General features: G+C 44.2%; 1 protein-coding gene across 1 annotated transcript in view; it reads left to right on the top strand.

Annotated features, from left to right (window-relative positions):
- npas3 (neuronal PAS domain protein 3) overlaps window positions 1-19,126 on the top strand; it is a 1,500,089-nt gene that overhangs the window by 411,814 nt on the left and 1,069,149 nt on the right. The window contains exon 3 of the mRNA XM_078562825.1: window positions 13,993-14,237. Within this exon, the coding sequence (XP_078418951.1) occupies window positions 13,993-14,237 (245 nt within the window). The remainder of the gene's footprint in view (window positions 1-13,992; window positions 14,238-19,126) is intronic.

Here is a 19,126-nt window from a genome sequence, read left to right as displayed (position 1 = left end):
CCCTCAACTACTACCCCACCTCTGACTAACCTCCCCAACCCCTGACTATCCCCCCGTCCACCCCAGCACTCCTTCACCCACCCCGACTACCTCTTACACCCTGGACTACCCTTCCGAAACCCCCCCACCCTCCCGACTACACTCCCAATCCCCCGACTGCCATCACACAATCCCAAACACCCTCATTGCCCCACGACTACCCCACACCCTCCCGACTACCCTTCCTAACCCCTGGCTACCCCTGACCACACCCCAATTCTGACTACTCCTGACTCCCTTTACTACCCACACACAATCCCAATTACCCTTGCAACACCATGACTACCCCCGCAGCCTCCCGACTACCCTCCTGACCCCCACCTCCGACTAACCCTCACCTCCCCGGCCACCCTCCTGACCCCATGATTACCCCCCACCCCCCTGACTTCCCTCCCAACTACACCCCCCATCCCAGTGACTGCCCTCTCGACCCCCCGAACTACCCTCCCCATCCCCGATTACCCTCCCGAGCCCAAGCTACCTTCAGCCCTGCGACTACTCCCCAAGCCCCCTGACTAACCACCCAGCTCCTGCAGTGATCACCTGAACCTGCCACTGACCATCCAGCGCCCCCGACCCATCCTAGCCCCCACTAACTACCCCATCTTCCTGCCCTATCCTAACCCCCGCCCTATCCTAACCCCTACTGACCACCCAATGCCCCCAAGCCATCCTAGCCCCCAGTGACCACCCGATCCCCCCCACGCCCTATCATAACCCCGACATGCTGCCTCCCCCTCCGATCCTACCCACTTATCTTACACACTTACCTTCTACCTGGCTTCTCAACGTGATTGGGACCTTTAACCTTACCTGCTTCATGGCAACTTGTAATATAAAAAGGAGGGCATGGCTTCCTTTCCCCAACTCTGCTGCACTCGACTAAAGGCTTTGGGAACCAACTGCGCTGCACTTTTCTCACCCGGCTTATGTTGGAAGGTTGGGCGAGAAAGCTGTAGCTGCATTCAAGTGTAATTAAGAAGGAGCGCATTGGCATTCCGACTGTGATTACCACTCCTTGGAAGTTCTGGCCCATGATTTCTCTTTCATAAACCCATGTTGACTCTGCCCAATCCTACCATTATTTTCCGAGTGTCCAGTTATCATACCCTTTATAATAGATTCTAACATTTTCCACACTACTGATGTCAGGCTAACAGGTCTGTCTTTCACCGTTTTCTCTGTCCTTCTTAATGGGGCTGCATTTGTTACCTTCCAATCTGTAGGAGCTCTTCCGGAATCTACAGAATTTTGGAAGATGACCACCAATGCATCCACTATCTCTACCTCTTTAAGCATTCTGGGATGTAGATCATCAGGTCCAGTGGTTTTATCAACTTTCAGACACATTAATTTCTCCACTACTTTTTATTTTACTAATTTTTTTCAGTACCTCGTTCTCGCTAGTCCTTTAGTTCTCTAGTATTTCTGGGAGGTTTTTTGTATCTTCCTCAGTGAAGTCAGAGACAAAGTACTTGTTTAGTTTCTCTGCCATTTCCTCATTGCCTATTATAAATTCTCCTGTCTGTACCTGTAATGGGCCGACATTTGTCTTTGCTAATCTTTTCCTTTCTACATACCTATAGAAGCATTTACAGTCCGTTTATATGTTTCTCACTAGTTTACTTTCATATTCTATTTTCCCTTTCTTTATCAGTATCTTGGGCTCCTTTTGCTAAATTCTAAAATGCTCCCAACCCTCAGTCTTACTACATTTTTGGCAACCTTTTAAGCCTCTTCCTTTGATCCAATACAATCATTAACTTCCTTTGTTAGCCCTGATTGGATTTGTTTTCCTGTTGGGTTTTTGTGCCTCAAATGAATGTATATTTGTTGTAAACTATGTATTAATTCTTTAAATGCCATTGCCTCTCTGCTGCCATACCTTTTAATGTTGTTTCCCAAACTACCGCCGCTAAAACTTGCCCCTCATACCTTTGTAGCTTCCTTTGTTTAGATTTAAGGCACTAGTTTCAGAATGAACTGCATCACTTTCAAACTTAATGTAAAATCCCATCATATCATGGTCACTCTTCCCTAAAGGCTCCTTTGCAACAAGATTATTCATTAGCCCTTTCTCATGGCAATAGCCCATTCCCTATATGGTTCCTCAATAAACTGTTTGAGAAAACTATCTCACATACATTCCAGGAATTTGTCTTCCACTGCATTAATGTTAGTACTCACCTCTAATTTCCTGATTTATTCCATGCCCTACATTACCACTATTATTTGGTGACCGAAGTGCAAATCCCACCAATGTTTGCTGCCCCTTGCTGTTTCTTTGCTCCACCCAAACTGATTCTACATCTTGATCTTCTGATCTAAGATCCTCACTCACTAATGTACTGATCTCATCCTTCATTAACATCTCCTTTTCCTTTTTGCTTCTCCTTCCTGAATGTCCAATACCCTTGAACATTCAGTTCCCAGCCTTGGTTACTATGTAGCCACATTTCCATAATGGCAATTAGATCATAGTTGTTTACTTCTACCTGTGCCATTGTTGCGAATGCTGTGTGTATTGTGATAGAATGCCTTTAATTTTGCCTTTTTAACATTTTCCTGCATTTTCACCCTGTTTGATGCTGGCTTTGACCCTATTTGTTTCTGCTGCCTTCCAGTTTCACTTGCCAGCTTTGTTTCTCTCCTGTCTGAATTCCCTCTCGGGTTCCAATCCCACTGCCAAGCTAGTTCAAACCCAAAAAAAGAGAACTAGCAAATCTCCCTGTGAGAATATTGGTTCCAGTCTTGCTAAGGTGTAACCTGTCATCCTTTTACAGGTCCCATCTGCCCCAGAACTCATCCCACTGTTTCATCGGGTGGGTGCGTGCCCAACTGGATTGGGTTTGCACCTGACCTGATCGGAAGTAAAATAGTGATGATGTTGGACGAGCGTCCTGACGTCATCGCGCACTTGCGCGATGTTTTGGTCGGCGGGCGCGCAAGAGTTCGCAGCACGCCCGCCAACAATTAAGAGGCCTATAAAGGCCCATAAGTAATAAATTAATTTGTATTTTTCGCTGCCCATTCAGCCATTCGGTTGGCGGGTGGGGGAATAGGCCAGGTGGCCTTTAAATTTTTAACAAAACCTCGTCCACGAGTGGCATGAGATTTCCAATGGTAAATAAAAATCCATTAAATATTTTTCACCATCATTTTAAACATGTTCCTCTTTATGTGACTGAGTCACATGTGAGAACATGTTTATATTATTTTTAAAATCTTTATTTTCGTTTCTCCACTTCTTCAGCTCCCTGAGTCAGCTTTGTGCCTTCAGGGAGCTTTCAGCGCAGACTTTACTACTCGTCCTCTTCCCGCCTCATCCCAGCAGCGCTGAGCTCCTCAGCGCACCTTTCATGCTGGCTGGCCGTTCCCTGGCTCTCCCGGGCCTGCCCGCCCGACAACCTCCAAACTCTGCTCCTGGTCTCGGACCTTTGATAAAATTGGATCTCAGTTTGCCCAATTCTTTATTTACTTCACACAGACCGGCAAGGAGTCCAGGAAATTCAACACAAGTGCAACTTCTTGTTGCACTGGAGCATGTACAATGCTACCTGGCAGTGTAAGACGACTGAGGGCATCTGCATTTGCTATATGCACACCTGAATGGCGCATAAAGGCATACTCATATGCCAACAAAATCAAGGCCCATCATTGAACTCTGCTATAAGGCTACCGGCGGAATTGCTTTATCTTCACTAAACAAACCCATTCTAGGACCAGGGGACATAGATTCAAGATAAGTGGCAGAAGGTGTAGGGGGGACATGAGGAAGAACTTTTTACGTAGAGGGTAGTGGGTGTCTGGAATTCGTTGCCCAAGTTGGTGGTAGAGGCAGAAACTCTAAACTCTTTTAAAAAGTACCTGGATCTGCACCTTAAGTGCTGTAAGCTGCAGGGCCATGGGCCGGGTACAGGAAGGTGGGATTAGAAAGGGCATCTGGGTGTCCTCGGGCTGGCATGGACAAGATGGGCCGAATGGCTTCCTTCCGTGCTGTAACTTTTTTATGGTTCTAAGTTGTGAGTAACCTTTCTCGGCTGCAGAAAGGGTTCTGGAGATATAGCCTATTGGCCTTTGGGGTTTGATTTCTGTCTTTTCTTCTGTTTGCTGCAGGTTTTGTCTGGTCCTCCATTTTAATTTCACAGTCGGTCTAATTTCTCTCTGGTGAAATCTTAACTGAGTTCACTTTGGCAGTTGAACTACCCATGGCTTCGCTACTCACTCGCATCTTGGAAAGTTCCATGACTTTTCCTTCTAATGCCTCTTTTGTTTCAATCAACTGATTCTTCAGCCCTTCCTTTTCCTTCTTGTATCTTTTGGCTTCCTCCTGGAACATTGAACATGTTGAGCTTTTTCTGCCAAATGTTACTTCAGTTTGTTCAGAGTGACACTGTGTTCACTTCGTTTTTTTCATGATTTTCCTGTGGAACCAACTCTGACCTGAGGGATCCTTTCACCCTGTGAAGTTCCTTCAGTTCTTCTTTGCCTGCCCCGCCATCAGCTCACTGCTTGCCCACTCCAGGCGCCATATTTAAAGTGCAGGTGTACACAACCTTCTCAATGTTGGCAGCCCAGAAGACATGGCCCTGAAACCCAAGAGGAAGGCAGCCCCCAAATTCAGTGATGCCTCACTGGAGCACCTGCTGCCATGTTCTCTACCCCTGCTCTGGCTGCAGGAAGTCCAGCAAGGTGACCAATCTAGCTTGGGAGGCGGTGACAGCGGTGGTCAGTGCCAGTGCAGTCCAGAAGAGGTCAGCCATCCAGTGCAGGAACGGGGTGAATGATCTCCTCTGTTCTGCCAGGGTAAGTGGGCACTCTCAACTCACACAGTCACAAGCCCACCACACATTCACTGGCATCTCACTCACTGACAGCTCAAGGGACATTGCCACCCACTCTCTCACACACCCTCACATCTCCACCTGGGCTTATCTACTCTGGAGATCACGTCCTCATCCCGTTCATGGCTCCCCTCACCACCCACATAAGTCAGGCATCCTTATCATCTGCCCTGGCATGCACCTTGCTCACACTCTCTCCGTCTGCCTTTGTGCAGGATAACCTTTCACACAATAAAAGGGAGAGGTGCCAGACCGGGAGTGGACTGCCCGACATCAAGGTCCTCAAAGAGCTCGAGAATCGAGCTATCGAGTTGGCCAGAGAGGACATCAATCGTGGTGGTACCAATGGTGAGGTTGGTGGTGCACACCCAAATGAGGATCCTGCACCAGCATGCACTAATTATCTCTCCTTTCTCTCATAGGCACCTCAGGAAAGTGCCCAACGGCATTCACAAGCCTCATCTCCAGCCCCGAGGGCACCTTGGATGAGGATCCAGAGGAAAACACCATAGAAGACCTATCACAGCCTTCACCCACACCCTTGACCAGTGCAGACACACACCTTGGTGGGGCTTAGTTCTAGACTAGGCTCAGGGTCACGATCTGGTGAGCACAGTGCACAATCTGGTCCACAGCAAGCAGAGGCAGGGACATCTGAGGTCGCCGTCACTTAGAGGACTGCTGGAGGCCAGTATTCTGCTGAGTCCGAGTCAGATGAGGAGCCTCAGGACTCGGTCCTGAATCAGTTGCTGGACCTGCAGCAACAGTCAAGGGGATATCAGGAAGTGTCTTCAGCTGCATTCCTCAAATTGTAACATATGATGGAGGAGTCCATCTGCCTTCAGTCTGAGGTGGCATGCCAACGCACAGAGGTCAACACTGGCAGGTTGGCAGCTGTCCTGGAGACCTTGGTCCAGGACATTGATCCTGCACTACTACAGGAGAAGTACTCCATCACTGTAGTCTTTAATGGCATCCATCAGTGGCTATGTGAGAGGAATGCAGGGCACTTAGATCTCACTTCTGCTACCCCTTTTCTTTAAACAGTTAGCCAGGTGCCCTCAAAGGGACTAGGACCAGCAGCCAGGTGACTCCTGGATCCAAATCCCCTCTTCCTGTGATCCCATAACCTCCAGATCCACAGGCCGAGGAGGGTGCACCTGCCCCACAGCAGGACACTCAAAGTAGGCTGGGGCCTGCCAGAGGATGCCTGCCAAGGTCATCACAGGCAACAGGGCACAGCATTCAGCAGGTTGCCTGCATGTCTGCTGTGTATATCGGGGAAGCACCAAGACAAGGTTAGGAAAGTTAAAAAGATTTAGGAGCACAGCAGTGGCATTGGTGTTCAAACATGTATGTAATGTACACAAATGTAAATAGAATCGCACCCATTTCACATCTCCTCTTGTGTATGCCTCCTTTTTATGATGAGCTGTGTTGCTGTCAATGATCCTTCCTCCCAGTTATCGCACATGTCACTATTATGGGCCTCTAGTCTATTTTGTGTGCTTCCATATCACCACAGTGTGTGTTCCTTTTGCACATCATTCTTGACATCAGTGATTTTTTGATCTTACTGTTAAGTGAGTTTGTGGAATGAACCTCCTTCACATGCTTTGCAGGGTCATGTCATCTTTATTCTTGGCTATGTAAAATTGAGGCAGAGGTGTTCTCCTAACTTATCTGGATTCTTGAAAGGTAAAGTTGCAGTGTCTAAGGAAACGTGTTCACACATGGAGAAGGGTCATATATCATGCAAATTCATGTGCTGTCTGTCTCTCAGCAGGGTTTTCATGCCATGAGCCCATACTCAGAGCTCGTGTGTGCTGCTGTCAGCCAACCGCATTTTCAACATTCAGACAGTACATCTGCTAAGCTCACCAATAAGTGGGGCCACCTTGACAGCTCAAGGTGATGAAGCTTGGCCCCTCTCAGCCACATTATTGCCTTGCACTCAAACTTCCAACCTTGAGCGTCCCCCACCATGCAATTGTGTGTCTTGTGGGGACAAGGCTCTTGTCACAAATTAGGGCAGCGCTGTGCATCCCCTCAACGGAGCACTCGCCAAGGTCACTGAAGCTAATTCAAAATGGTAGGTCCTGGTGGGCAATAGAGGCTTTTAGCATGCTTTGGAAGCGCACATGGTTGCTTTAGACAATGTGTGGGGAAGCAATGGGATAGAAGCGAATGTGTACTGAAGCTGAAGTGTGCTCTTTATTAGCTACGATGCCTGCCCTTGAGCGCTTCATGGTGTGTGTGCATTATGGACTTGGCAAGGGCCGAGCCTGGACTTGAGGGCACAATGCCAGCATTAAAGAGGAGCCATTTTAATGTCTGGCAGGAAAGTATTTGACATCGTCATGCTCAGGTGGTCTGCATCCATATTAAGCTGAGGATAAATGCAGCCCAGGATCCCTAACTGAGAGTGCCAGATGTCAGTGTGATTTGGAAGAATGCACCACAGATGACTGAGTCACCTCTAAATGGATTTGCAGCAGCGGAATGTCATTGGCTGCCTTGTCCCAGCTGTGAATTATCTGATTCACTATCAATGTTACGCAGAGTGTGTATTCTGTTGCTTTGTCACATTGAAGGCATACAGCTACGAGACCACTAAGGATTGTGCAACAGCTCCTAGTTCTTGTCGGGTGTCGCTGAGACGGATGCTGGAGAGATGCTTGAAGAGGCAGCACCATTTGAGATCTGATGCTGGGACGCCCTCCTCCAGTTAGCGCCTGGATAGCAAGGACACATGCTGCCGAAGGTTCATCGTCCTTCAAAGAATCTGGACAATGTGAACCTGATGTGTAACTATTCACTCTCATATTGAATGGGCAAAATGAGAGGTGCAATGCTGGAGCTCATGCTGGCCCATGATAGAGGTCTCTTGTCCAAGAGGGTACTCACTACAATTCATCATCCTCCTGGTGGAATTTGGTGGCTATCGGGGCCTCATGCGCATTCTTGCTTCTTCTGGCCTATGCTGTGGCCTCTTCCCCTGTAGCCTCGTCCTCTTCGAACTCATCACTCTCATCCCCTTTGAGGTCCTACTCATCAGAGCAGGCATGCAGTTCCTCCATCTTGTCATCTGGCAAGTCCTCCCCACTTTGCAGCGCCAGGATGTGCAGTACACAGCAAGCCACGATGATCTGTGAGACCCTGTGGGGAGTGTACTGGAGCACTCCACCAGATCTGTCCTGGCATTGGAATGGCATCTTTAGGATCCCTATGCTGTGCTCCACCAACGCTCGGCTAATGGCACGAGCCTTGTTGTATCTTCTCTCTGCAGGAGTCGGAGGCCGTTGAATTGGCATCCTCAGCCGCTTCCTTTGGGGGAACCTTTGTCACCGAGGAACCAGCCCTGGAACTTGTGTGGTCCCTTGAATATGTCCAGAGTCTGAAATCTACTCAAGATGCATGAGCAGTGGATGCTTCCTGGGTATCCGGTGTAAACCTGCATGATCAGTTTCTTGTGGTTGCAGACCAGCTGCACATTGAACGAGTGGTAGGCTTTCCAGTTTATGTATTGGAATGCTTGTTGCTAGGGGGCTTTTATAGCCACATGAGTGCAGTCGATGGTGCCCTGCACCATTTCCATCCTGCAACCTTAGCAAAGCCCAGAGTTCAGGCGTCCTGGCTTGCTTGATCTCTGTCGAAGTTGATGTAATTGTGGGCCTTGGCAAAAAGGGTGCCTGTGACCTCATGGATGCATTTGAGATATCCCAAATAAGTCCCCATTGGAGCCCTGGAAGGAGCCACAGGCGTAGAAGTCCATAGCAGCCATTACTTTCAGAGCCACTGGCGATGGATGCCTTCCGAGTCCCCGTGGCGCCAATTCCTGGAGAATGTGGTCAATATGAGTCACCAGATCCCTGGACATGCAGCGCTGTTGGCGACACTGGTTCTCGCTCATCTTCAGATAAGACATGCAAGTTCTCTAGACCCTAGGTCTTGCAAACCACCTATGCATGATGTCTCTATGAGTCTCAACTCCTGCGTCCGGAGGAGGCCCTGCTAGCCCTTGGTCATGAGAATATTGCTCCTCCCATCGGTAATCCAGGCACCTCTGTCACAATCCTCTCCTCCTTCTCTCCTGTGAGTGATAATGCAGGCAGTGATAAATCCAGCCTCCATCTTCCTGATGCTCTCTTCTCTGTGGTATCAATGAGAAAGGGATGTGCCAGCATTAGACTCCAAAGGTCCTTTTTCTGTCAATGACTCGGCTTTGTTCCCATGTTGGAGAGTACTCGTCCCTGAAATGATGACCAGTGCAGGTTGCATATCAAGGTGCCCTCCCCTTTCAACATGACTGTCTGCTATGACACTACTTTGGCCAGGCGCTTGGAAGTGCTGCTTTCAGCCCAGGCAATCGGAGCCTCATTCAGTGTAGTCTAATACTACACTTTTGGGAATAAACATGATGGTAAATGTTCATTTAGGAAATGGGATTATTTGAGGGGGGGCCTGAAGCTTCTCTTCAGTGAACCATCCAGCGCCAACTTTCTAACAGGCTCCTGGAGCATGTCCATTCACCCAATTGCTCTGGAGTGCGTTATTGCAGGGAATTTCCATGCTGCAAACAAGGGGTTAAAACAAGGAGATTGATTAGGGCCACTTTGCAGGATTAGTCTCGCATGAATGAGCATCTTTGCTTCACTTTCCTGATTCCCTGCACTGTCACTGAAAGGTTCCTAACATGTCTCAGCCGTGCCTCTCTCCTCATTTGGGAACACACAGTTCATTTGCATGCCAATGTAATCAGCTCCCCACCCCTGCCCACCATGCATGCAGCTGCCCTCCAATCTACCCGCAGAGCCCTCAGCAGCAGAGCTTTTCCTCATTTTAATTTTGCACTGTGCCATCGCTGCAGGTTGGAAGATGGTAGTTCAGAACTCTCATTGTCAGACCAGCTTGGACCCTCCTTGTGTACGTATGGAAACCCCTTTCATCGGCCCGGAGGAGCTTCATGTTCAGGTATCCCTTCCTCACAGACCTCCCTGTCCACCTCCTGCACTCCTTGATCCTGTTGTGCTTCTGATGCATGTCTATTTGTTAGTCCCTGAACATTTTGAAGTGGATGTGCCTATGGCACATGTGGACATCACCCATCCTCATCTAAGCCAACTTTTCCCCCCCAACCCACACCCTACTCCCAGTCATATGCCTGAGTGCTACCTTCCCCAGTCATAACCCCCAGCACAGCCCTAGCCTTATAACCCCTTCTCCTGTGTGAGGCCACTTGCCACCCCTTCCCCAGTGCAGGCCTAACCTTGCAGCCCATGAAAAGCTACTGGTTGGTAGAAACTTGTCTTTAAAAGCCCCTGAAAGTGAAGTGGTGCTGCCTGTGAAGCCTGGTGCTGGTTCCTGTGAGCTGTATGTGATGCAAGGTAGGTGAAATAATCTCGAAGTGAGGAATGAAGTGCAGGTTGCCAGGTGCACGTCACTTATATCCTGTTGTGAAACACAATGTTCTAATTGCACACCAACATGACCGGATGATCCAGAATGGGGGGGATGAATATGGTGAGGAGGCCTTATAATGACATGCAAAAATATTGAAATGACATTCCCAACATTCCATGATCGGAAACGCGGCCTGCTGTTGTTAGCTGGAGGGCACAATCGCGACCTAGTTTTGCAACGCTGTAAAACGGATTTTTGATCTTCTCACGATATTTTCTGCCCCTGCCCACCGCAAACGGGACCAGAAAATGCCGGCCTTGGAGTGGGATTTTCTGCCATTTTAAAAGTTAAATGGCAGATCTTTACAGTTGTTTCTAGTTTAAGTTGCCTTCTGAATAGCGTTTATTCAATGTTGATTTTAGTTTAAAAGCCAAAGATAAAAGCAAAATACTGCAGATGCTGGAAATCTGAAATAAAAACAGAAAATGCTGGAAAGACACAGTAGATCTGGCAGCATCTGTGGAGAGAGAAACAGAGTTAATATTTCGAGTCCGTATGACTCTTCTTCAGTTTGCTTGTTTATCACAGTAAATGGTCTTAAAACTTGAAATCTTGTTGTGTGATTCTTCCAGTCAGTCACCTGAAATTCAAATATCTTTTTAAAAGTTATCGTTGTCTATGGGGACCATAACAACTGTAGCACACTATAAACTTCATTGTTGTGGCTTTCCAAACAAAAATGCTATTCTACCTGGGGCTGAATCTTACCTAAGTCGGGCGGGCTGGGCTGGAGTGGGTGGGGGCGGGCGCAGAGCTGATCGCCACCCACGATCAGCTGCACGCCACCATTTTATGTGGGCGGGCCAATTAAGACCTTCCCAGTGTAACTCATGGCCAGTAATGCTCAACATTACCTGTGCAAGAGGGGGGAGGAGGGAGACCGAGGCCTGTGCTCTTTCGCGCATCCGTGCGAAAGAGCACAACAATCTCCCTGAAGCACAGAGCTGCCTCAGAGAGATTAAGTTGATAAAAAAATCCTGTTATAAATAAAGTAAAAGATTATTTAAACATGTCCCCTCATGTGACAGTGTCTCATGAGCTGGGACATGTTTGTGAGTGTAGCAAAATTTATTAGATTATTTTATAAAACCTTCAGGAACCCTCATCCCGCCCGTGGATGATGTTTCCTGAAAAACGTGAAGGCCACTTGGGCTCTTCGCCTGCCCACCAACCTTAAGGTTAGATGGGCAGCATTGTTAATAAGCTTGATTACTTTTTTAATGGCCTTAATAGGCCCTGTCAAGTTCAGCGGGCGCGCAGCCACCTCCAGCGCGTGCCTGCCGATCGAAAGATTGAAATGACGCATGATGACGTCGGGACGCATGCCCGATGTCATCTCACGTCATTTTACGGGTTGGCGTGTTGAGCCCGCCCCCACACGCCGACGGCAATATTCTGGCCCTGGCGTTCGCATCATTGATTCAGATCTGGAACGATTTTACATCTGAGCAAAAATGCAAATTCAGTATAATGAATGAATATTTTGAGCCATGTTTGATTCATTCTTCTCTTGTGAAAACCGACTTCAAATTTCATAAGCATTGTATTTTAAGTGTTTCCTACTTGGAAAATATGATGATATTTGATATGGCTGGTGGTATTTGCCAGGCTGACCAAATCCACAAGGGAAACTTAGCCACGCTATCACAATGGTTTTGCAATTTGTATTATTACAAGGAGGTTTGTGCATTGAATTCAGAAGTAATGGGCCCACTAACACCATTAGAAATTTTAAAAATTAAATTAAAACATTTATTAGCAAAAAACAGAATTAAACCACATACACAAGATTACAGTCACACCATTACTTAATATTATAACAAATCCCAAAATTACTAATTAACCTGACTCCCAACTGCACATCCCCTTTAAGGCAACATCCTAAAATACATTTTAAATGTAGAGAGGTAATCCATCAAGGTTACCGCAGCACCCACTCGACATTGGAATTCCAAAGGCTTTTTAACACAACTTTGGTTACTGGAACAGCAGACTTCTGCAAAGTGGCTAGAGGCTGTTTTCCCAAGTTTCTTTCACACAGTGTATCTTTTAGATCTTACGTGGTCACCCCTAATACAACTTTCCATCCTTCTTTAAATATATTTCTTCCTCTTTAATCTGTAAATCCCATTGTTTCCATATGTCCTTGGAATTTACCTTTCTCATACTATAAAAATCTTTCATGTTGTCAGTATGGCCTTTTCCTTTTGGGGAAAATAAATGTAATAACCTTGCCCTATTTATCCTGTCAGTTATAAATCTTTATCGTGTTTCTTTGAAAACCAAACACCTCCACACTTACCTTAAAATGCAAATTTCATTCACACCCTATCTATTGACTTTACCCTAGCTCACTCATTAGCATTTCAAATACCCTTTTTACACCTAACTCTTTTGATAATTCAAGCTTGCGGTCTATCTGACTCTAATTCAAATAAATTGGCCACGCAGACAGAACCATCCACATATACACAAATATAAGCCTACTTTACAATACCCCACAATAATATTAAGAAAAATATGTTTGTTTTGTGGCAAGAATGGTAACATGCACATGTTTGAGGCCCTTATTTATAGCTTATAATCATTAGTGTTCAAGCTTTTATGTATATCCAGTAAAAGAATAACATTTGGTTAAACTTTATTCAGGTTACACAGTAAAGATTAGAGGCTTTTATTTAAATATTTTCACAATGTCTCTTTTTGAAAACACTAAACTTAATTTTCCCTTCCTCATTCCCCAGCTCCTGAAATTAAATTATGAAGTATAAACATGGCTACAGACAAAAAATACAGAAGGAATTATCCTTTAGATTTCAGAAATGCTATCTCTTTATGACATTTCTGCTTTCGACAAAAATCTGGGTTTATAAATGCATCCAAACTTACTGTTGGATAATTTTGAGGGCTATTTGTTGTTTAGTTTTTGCAGTCAAGTTGCGATCATTGAATCAACTCATATTATGGTGACAAATTCTATGACCAATAGTCAGATTTCATCTGGGCATGAGGTGTCATCAGTTTATAAACATTTTCTTTATAAATGTATAAATTATTTCACTCCAGCCAAAAAGAACATCTTCATGCTGTGTGTCTACACTAGAATGTCTATTTAAATTAAGCCATTACTTCAAGGAATTCTCCTTTCAATGTGATTTAACTTTCTTTAAATTCCCCATTCCATACACACTGATTTGTCCAAAGATTGGGAAGATCTTGATCTGATCTTTCAAAAGGTAACTGAAAATATTGTAGAGAATCTAGTTCAATTTCTCTTGTCCTTCTATTTTCCTGTGACAAAGGCCAAAGTAGGAACTGAGTGCATCTGAAAAGTCATAGCTGAGATTAGTAAATCGCTGGAACTGGTACTGTGAGTGCAAAAACACATCCTATCGTGCCATATTTTATAGAAGCAGCAATATATTATAGCCTTTATATCTGTTAACATTTTGCATTTCATTTAATCTGAAAATAATTTTTTCTAGAATTCAGACAACAGTCCTCAGTAAAAAAAATAGGTAATCAGATACTCTACAAACTGTTGTTATATGCATTTAGTCCATAAATACACACTTATAGCAATTTCCAAACTGTTTCAATTTTAATTTTTACTTCTGCTGCACTGAATTTTGTTTTCTTCTCTTAGTTTACAAGCCTTGCGAAAGGAGAAATCTCGAGATGCTGCTCGATCACGCAGAGGAAAGGAAAACTTTGAGTTCTACGAATTGGCAAAACTACTGCCTCTCCCAGCAGCCATCACAAGCCAATTAGATAAAGCATCAATAATTCGTCTCACCATTAGTTATCTGAAAATGAGGGACTTTGCAAACTTAGGTGACCCGCCCTGGAATTTGAGGATGGAGGGACCCCCACCTAACACATCCGTGAAAGGTAAGAAAATTAGTTCAGATTAGAATAGGAGACTTACTTTTACTGTGCTTCAACTGTAACTATGGTTGTCCATACCTGAACATCTAAAAGCAATTTGAACAGCTAATTTGTGTTTTCCTGGTAACTTAAGACAAAAGATATTTTTAGTATTTCTCCAGTATCTTATTGGAAGTGTAGACATTTTGGGGGTGGCTGTATATGGGTATTTTTCCTTATTTCCAGTTCTCTTGTGGTCATCAGTTTTACTTCAAGAGCTCAGCCTTTATCAAAAGCTCTGGCTTCAACTGGATATTATTATCTCTGATTATTGAGGTGCTGTAAATATTTAAGAATCTTTGTTTTTACCAAAAACATTTAAAACAAAATGGAGATTGGATTGTTAATGCTTTTATTTCGGTGAAGAGATAACCAATGTTAATAATTGCTTGTCTAATCTCAAAGACAGACAGCTCCTGTGGCCAACAGTACCTGTGGTTCCTTTATTGATGGTTAGAAATGAAATAAATGGCTTCATTTTAGTTACTTGACTCTGTAATTCTTTGAAATATACAGTTACAATTTTTTTGAGGCTTATAGATTTTTTATATCAAGATGTGTAAACCGTAAACAATGTACAGTTGAACATGGTATTTTTGGAACTTTGCATATTAAAAGAATGCATAAGGTTGTCAAACTCATAATACTACCATAAAGGGCACATTTTCCATTATTGCCCACCCACACAGGCCATGAGTGTATATTCAAGAAATTATGCAACCTTGATTTCCTGTCTTTTTGGTGTGAATTTCTGACATATACCAGAAGTGGAAAAGCAGAAGGCTTAAGTTAACATGCTTTAAAGATAAAAATCACTGATGTTGAAGAAAGGGGCCAGTACCTGATAGTGTACAAGAAGTTGTGGATGAAATATGGGCAGATAGGAGAGCAATGGGGCTGAAGTGTATTACATCTAAAATGAAGCAAGGGCAGTATATTATTCTGGATTGCGCCCTCACAAGGCTACTGGATCTGGCCTTCCTCCTTCCCCATTGCAACACCCTGGCATGTCTGTTCACCAATTGGACATACGCATCCGCCCTTCCTCTTCCCTTCCTGATAGGAATATGCAACCTATCAATAACTTCAACTGAACCAACTAAAGCATAAGAATCTTCGCTCCCTTCTTCCACATTGAAAGATCTGACTTATCAGTTACCTCAGTTGAACTAATTGGGCAGGAACTAGGCATACTGCAGAGGCAGCTTAATATTGGGTTGTGTGGAGAAAGAAGAAAACACAAAATGGCAGGCAAGTGGCTTGGGGCAAAGAGTACATGGATTAAATGTGGGTGCTTGACCCTGATCCTGCCCATTCTGTTCCAAGCAGAAAGCAGAGAGTAGGAGTTAATGGGTAACTATTTGGAGTGGGAGAAGTTGAGAAGTGGGGACCCACAAAAATCAGTTACGGGACTACTTGTTGTTCACAATTTAAGTCAGCAATTAAGACTTTGGAACCAAACACAATTTCTAAATTTGTGGAGAGCATCAGACCGGGAGAGTGAGGAGCACAAAGTGATCAGGGAAATAAGTGCTTCATAAACAGAGTGCTAAAGTTAGGAATCTGGTGCAAGTTGGAATTTTGTGCATGGGGAAAAGAGGTGCTCCTTTTTATTTTTGTTTGACCTCCAGTAGCTAGTAAGTGTTTTTCCTTTGGATTGTAAGAACATTTAGAGGTACACAAAAAGGAAGAGAGTGGATGAAGTACAGACAGAGACAAGATAAAGTATCATGGGAAATGAAGAAATGGCAAAGATGTTAAAATATCTTGCATCTGTCTTTACAGCAGAAGACACAAATCACATACCAGAAATAGAGGGTAACTAAGGGGCTAGTAAGAGTGAGGAACTTAAATTAATTAATATCAACAGAGGAAAAGTATGAGAGAAAATTAAGTGATCAAAAGCCAACATATGCCCAGGACTTGATGGCCTACATCCTTGGGTTTGAAAAGAGTTAGCTGCAGAGAAAGTGCATGCATTATTTATGATTTTCTAGAGTTCCCTAGATTATAGAGCAGTTGCAGCAGATTGGAAGTTAGTGAATGTATTACCACTATTTAAGAAAGGAGAGGAGAAAATGGAAACTGTTGGAACTTATTATTGATGAAGTCTTAACAACGCATGTAAAAAAATCATAGTTTGATCAGAAAGAGTCAACATAGTTTTAAGAAAAGGAAATCACGCTTGACAAATTTATTAGAGCTTTTTGAGGAGGTAACTAGCTGTGTAAATGAAGGGGAGCCATTAGGTATAATATGCTTGAATTTTAAAAAAGCATTCAATAGGTGCCACATTAAAGGTTAAAATGCAAATAAGGACTCGTGAAGTGGTAACATATTAGCATGGTGGATTGGTTAATGGATATGAAAAAGAGTAAGGATAAATGGAGCACTTTCATGTTGCAAGCTGTAATCCGTGGAATGCTACAAGAATTTATGCTGGGGTTCAGCTATTTGCAATCTATATTAATGACTTGGAGGAAGAGACAGAGAGTAATGCATCCAAGTTTGCTGACAATACAAAGCTAGGTATGAATATAAACTATCAGGAAGACACAAAGGAGACTGCAGAGAGATATGAACAGGTTAAGTGAGTGGGCAACACGGTGATAGATGGAATGTAATGTGGGGAAGTGTGAGGTTATTCACTTTGGTAATGAGATTAGAAAAGCAGAATTTTTTTTAAAGGCATGAAACTTTAAATGTTAATATTCTGGGAGATTTGGATGGCTTGTACAAAGAATGCAGCAAGTTAGCATGCAGGTGCAGCAAGCAATTAGGAAGGCAAATGCCATGTTGGTTTTTATTGCAAAAGGACAATCTTGCGACAAGGCTTTGGTGAGATCACACCTGGAGTACTGTGCACAGTTTTGGTCTCCATATCTAAAGAAGGATACATTTGCCTTGGAGGCAGTATGGCAAAGGTTCACTAGATTGATTCCTAAGATGAGAGAAGGTTGTGATGTGATGAGAAGCTGAGTTAATTGGGCCTATACTCTCTTGAATTTAGGAGAATCAGAGGCAATCTCATTGAAGCATACAAGATTCTGAAGGGGCTTGACAGGTAGACACTAAGAGGTTGTTCCCCCGGCTAAGGAATCTAGCACATGGGGGCACAACCTCAGGATAAGGGATCAATCATTTAGCGCTGAGGTGAGGAGAAATTTTTTCACTCAGAGGATTTGAATCTTTGGAATTTTCTATCCCAGAGGTCTGTGGACGCTCCATTGTTGAGCATATTCTCTGTTGGGATAGATCTATTTTTGATCTCCCAGGAACTCTCAGGATATGGAGAGTGGGCAGAAATTGGAGTTGAAGCAGAAGACGAGCCATGATTGTTTTGAATGGTGGAGTAGGTGCTACATGATCTACTCCTGCCTCTGTTTCTTATGTTCTTATGGGAAGAGTAGTCAACATGGAGGAGGACTCCGATAAGTTACAAGAAGACATTAACAAACTTGAAGAATGGGCATTTAATTGGCAAATGAATTTCAACATAGAGAAATGTGAGGTTTTACATATTAGTAAGTAAAGGAAGGAGGTTGCATATTATTTGGAATAGAAGTGCAGCAAAGGGATCTGGAAGCACAAATATACAAAACACTGAAAGGAGCATCACAGGTCGATAAGGCTAGAATGAAAGCAAAGCAAGCACTTGGGTTTATTTCTAGAGGGAAAGAAGTAGAGAATTTTTGCTCAACTTGTAGCAAGCCTTCATGTGATGACACTTGTACAGTATTATAAAAAGCATATGGAGGTGCTGGAGAGGGTTCAAAAAGCTTTACAAGGATGATACCAGAACTGTGAGGTAATATCTATTGGGAAAAGATGAATAGGCTGGGTCTCTTTTCTCTTGAAAAGAAAAGGCTGAGGGGTGACCTCATTAAAATTATTAAAGGTTTTCTAGAGTAGACACAGAGATTGGGTTGGATTTTGTGGAGGAGGCAGGAAGATTGACTCAAGAAGCTTCCCAACTTGTCAGACCCATCTCCTTTAAAAGGGCCCTTGCTGCCATATTTTCAGTACAGGAAGGCGGATGCAGTTCAGAAATGGGCATGGAGTGCGGGCGAGTGCAGAGGCAGATTGATTGGAAAGCCCACCTCAGTTCTCTGAGACTTCAGCCCAGTTGTATTAAAGGCTGTTATGCTCTCTAACCCTCAGCCCTCCCCCGCCCTCCAACCCATCCTCATGCCCCCATACCCCCCATGTCACCTCCATGTCCTCTCATACCCCCATGGTACCTACATGCCTCCTCATAAACTCATGCCACTTCCATGCCCCTTCATACCCCCATGCCACCCATACCCCCCCATGCCCTTTCCACAGCCAACGCCCTGTATTCACTATGGGCCGACCTCAGGATCCATGTGGAGATGAAAAGAAATTAAACTTCTAACAATCTAATAGAACTGTCAATCATACACACTTGATCCTGAAAAGAAACTCTCATTCATGAAACCCATTCAAATAATTTAAATCTGCTCATGTGGTCAATCTGTTGTAAAAACAAATTTCTATTCAGTAACCAGATCAAAGACAGCTAATCATTTAATAACCTCTAAAAACTAACAATCAAAATGTGAATTCAATCCCCTGCTGGTATGTAATTTTAAAGCTTTTGAAACTCAGCCAAGCATTCATGGTGGCCTCAGTTCAGATAACAACCCTAGGGAAGCATCAACAACAAAGCCTATTGAAACTGTGGGAACAGCTGGTTAGTGTTTTTTTTCCAAAGCTACACGAGATGGCCTGAGAATCATTGCGCTCCAGCAGTGGGTGTCTGTTTTTATACTCTAACTGAAATCTACACCTGTTTTCTTCTTTCATTTCTAAAGGGTTGATGATTTAAATTA

Source organism: Cetorhinus maximus, chromosome 18, assembly GCF_964194155.1.
Source record: "Cetorhinus maximus chromosome 18, sCetMax3.hap1.1, whole genome shotgun sequence".
Taxonomy (NCBI): Eukaryota; Metazoa; Chordata; class Chondrichthyes; order Lamniformes; family Cetorhinidae; genus Cetorhinus; species Cetorhinus maximus.
The sequence above is the reverse complement of the archived record's forward strand: the minus strand, read 5'-3'. Positions and strand labels throughout refer to the sequence as shown.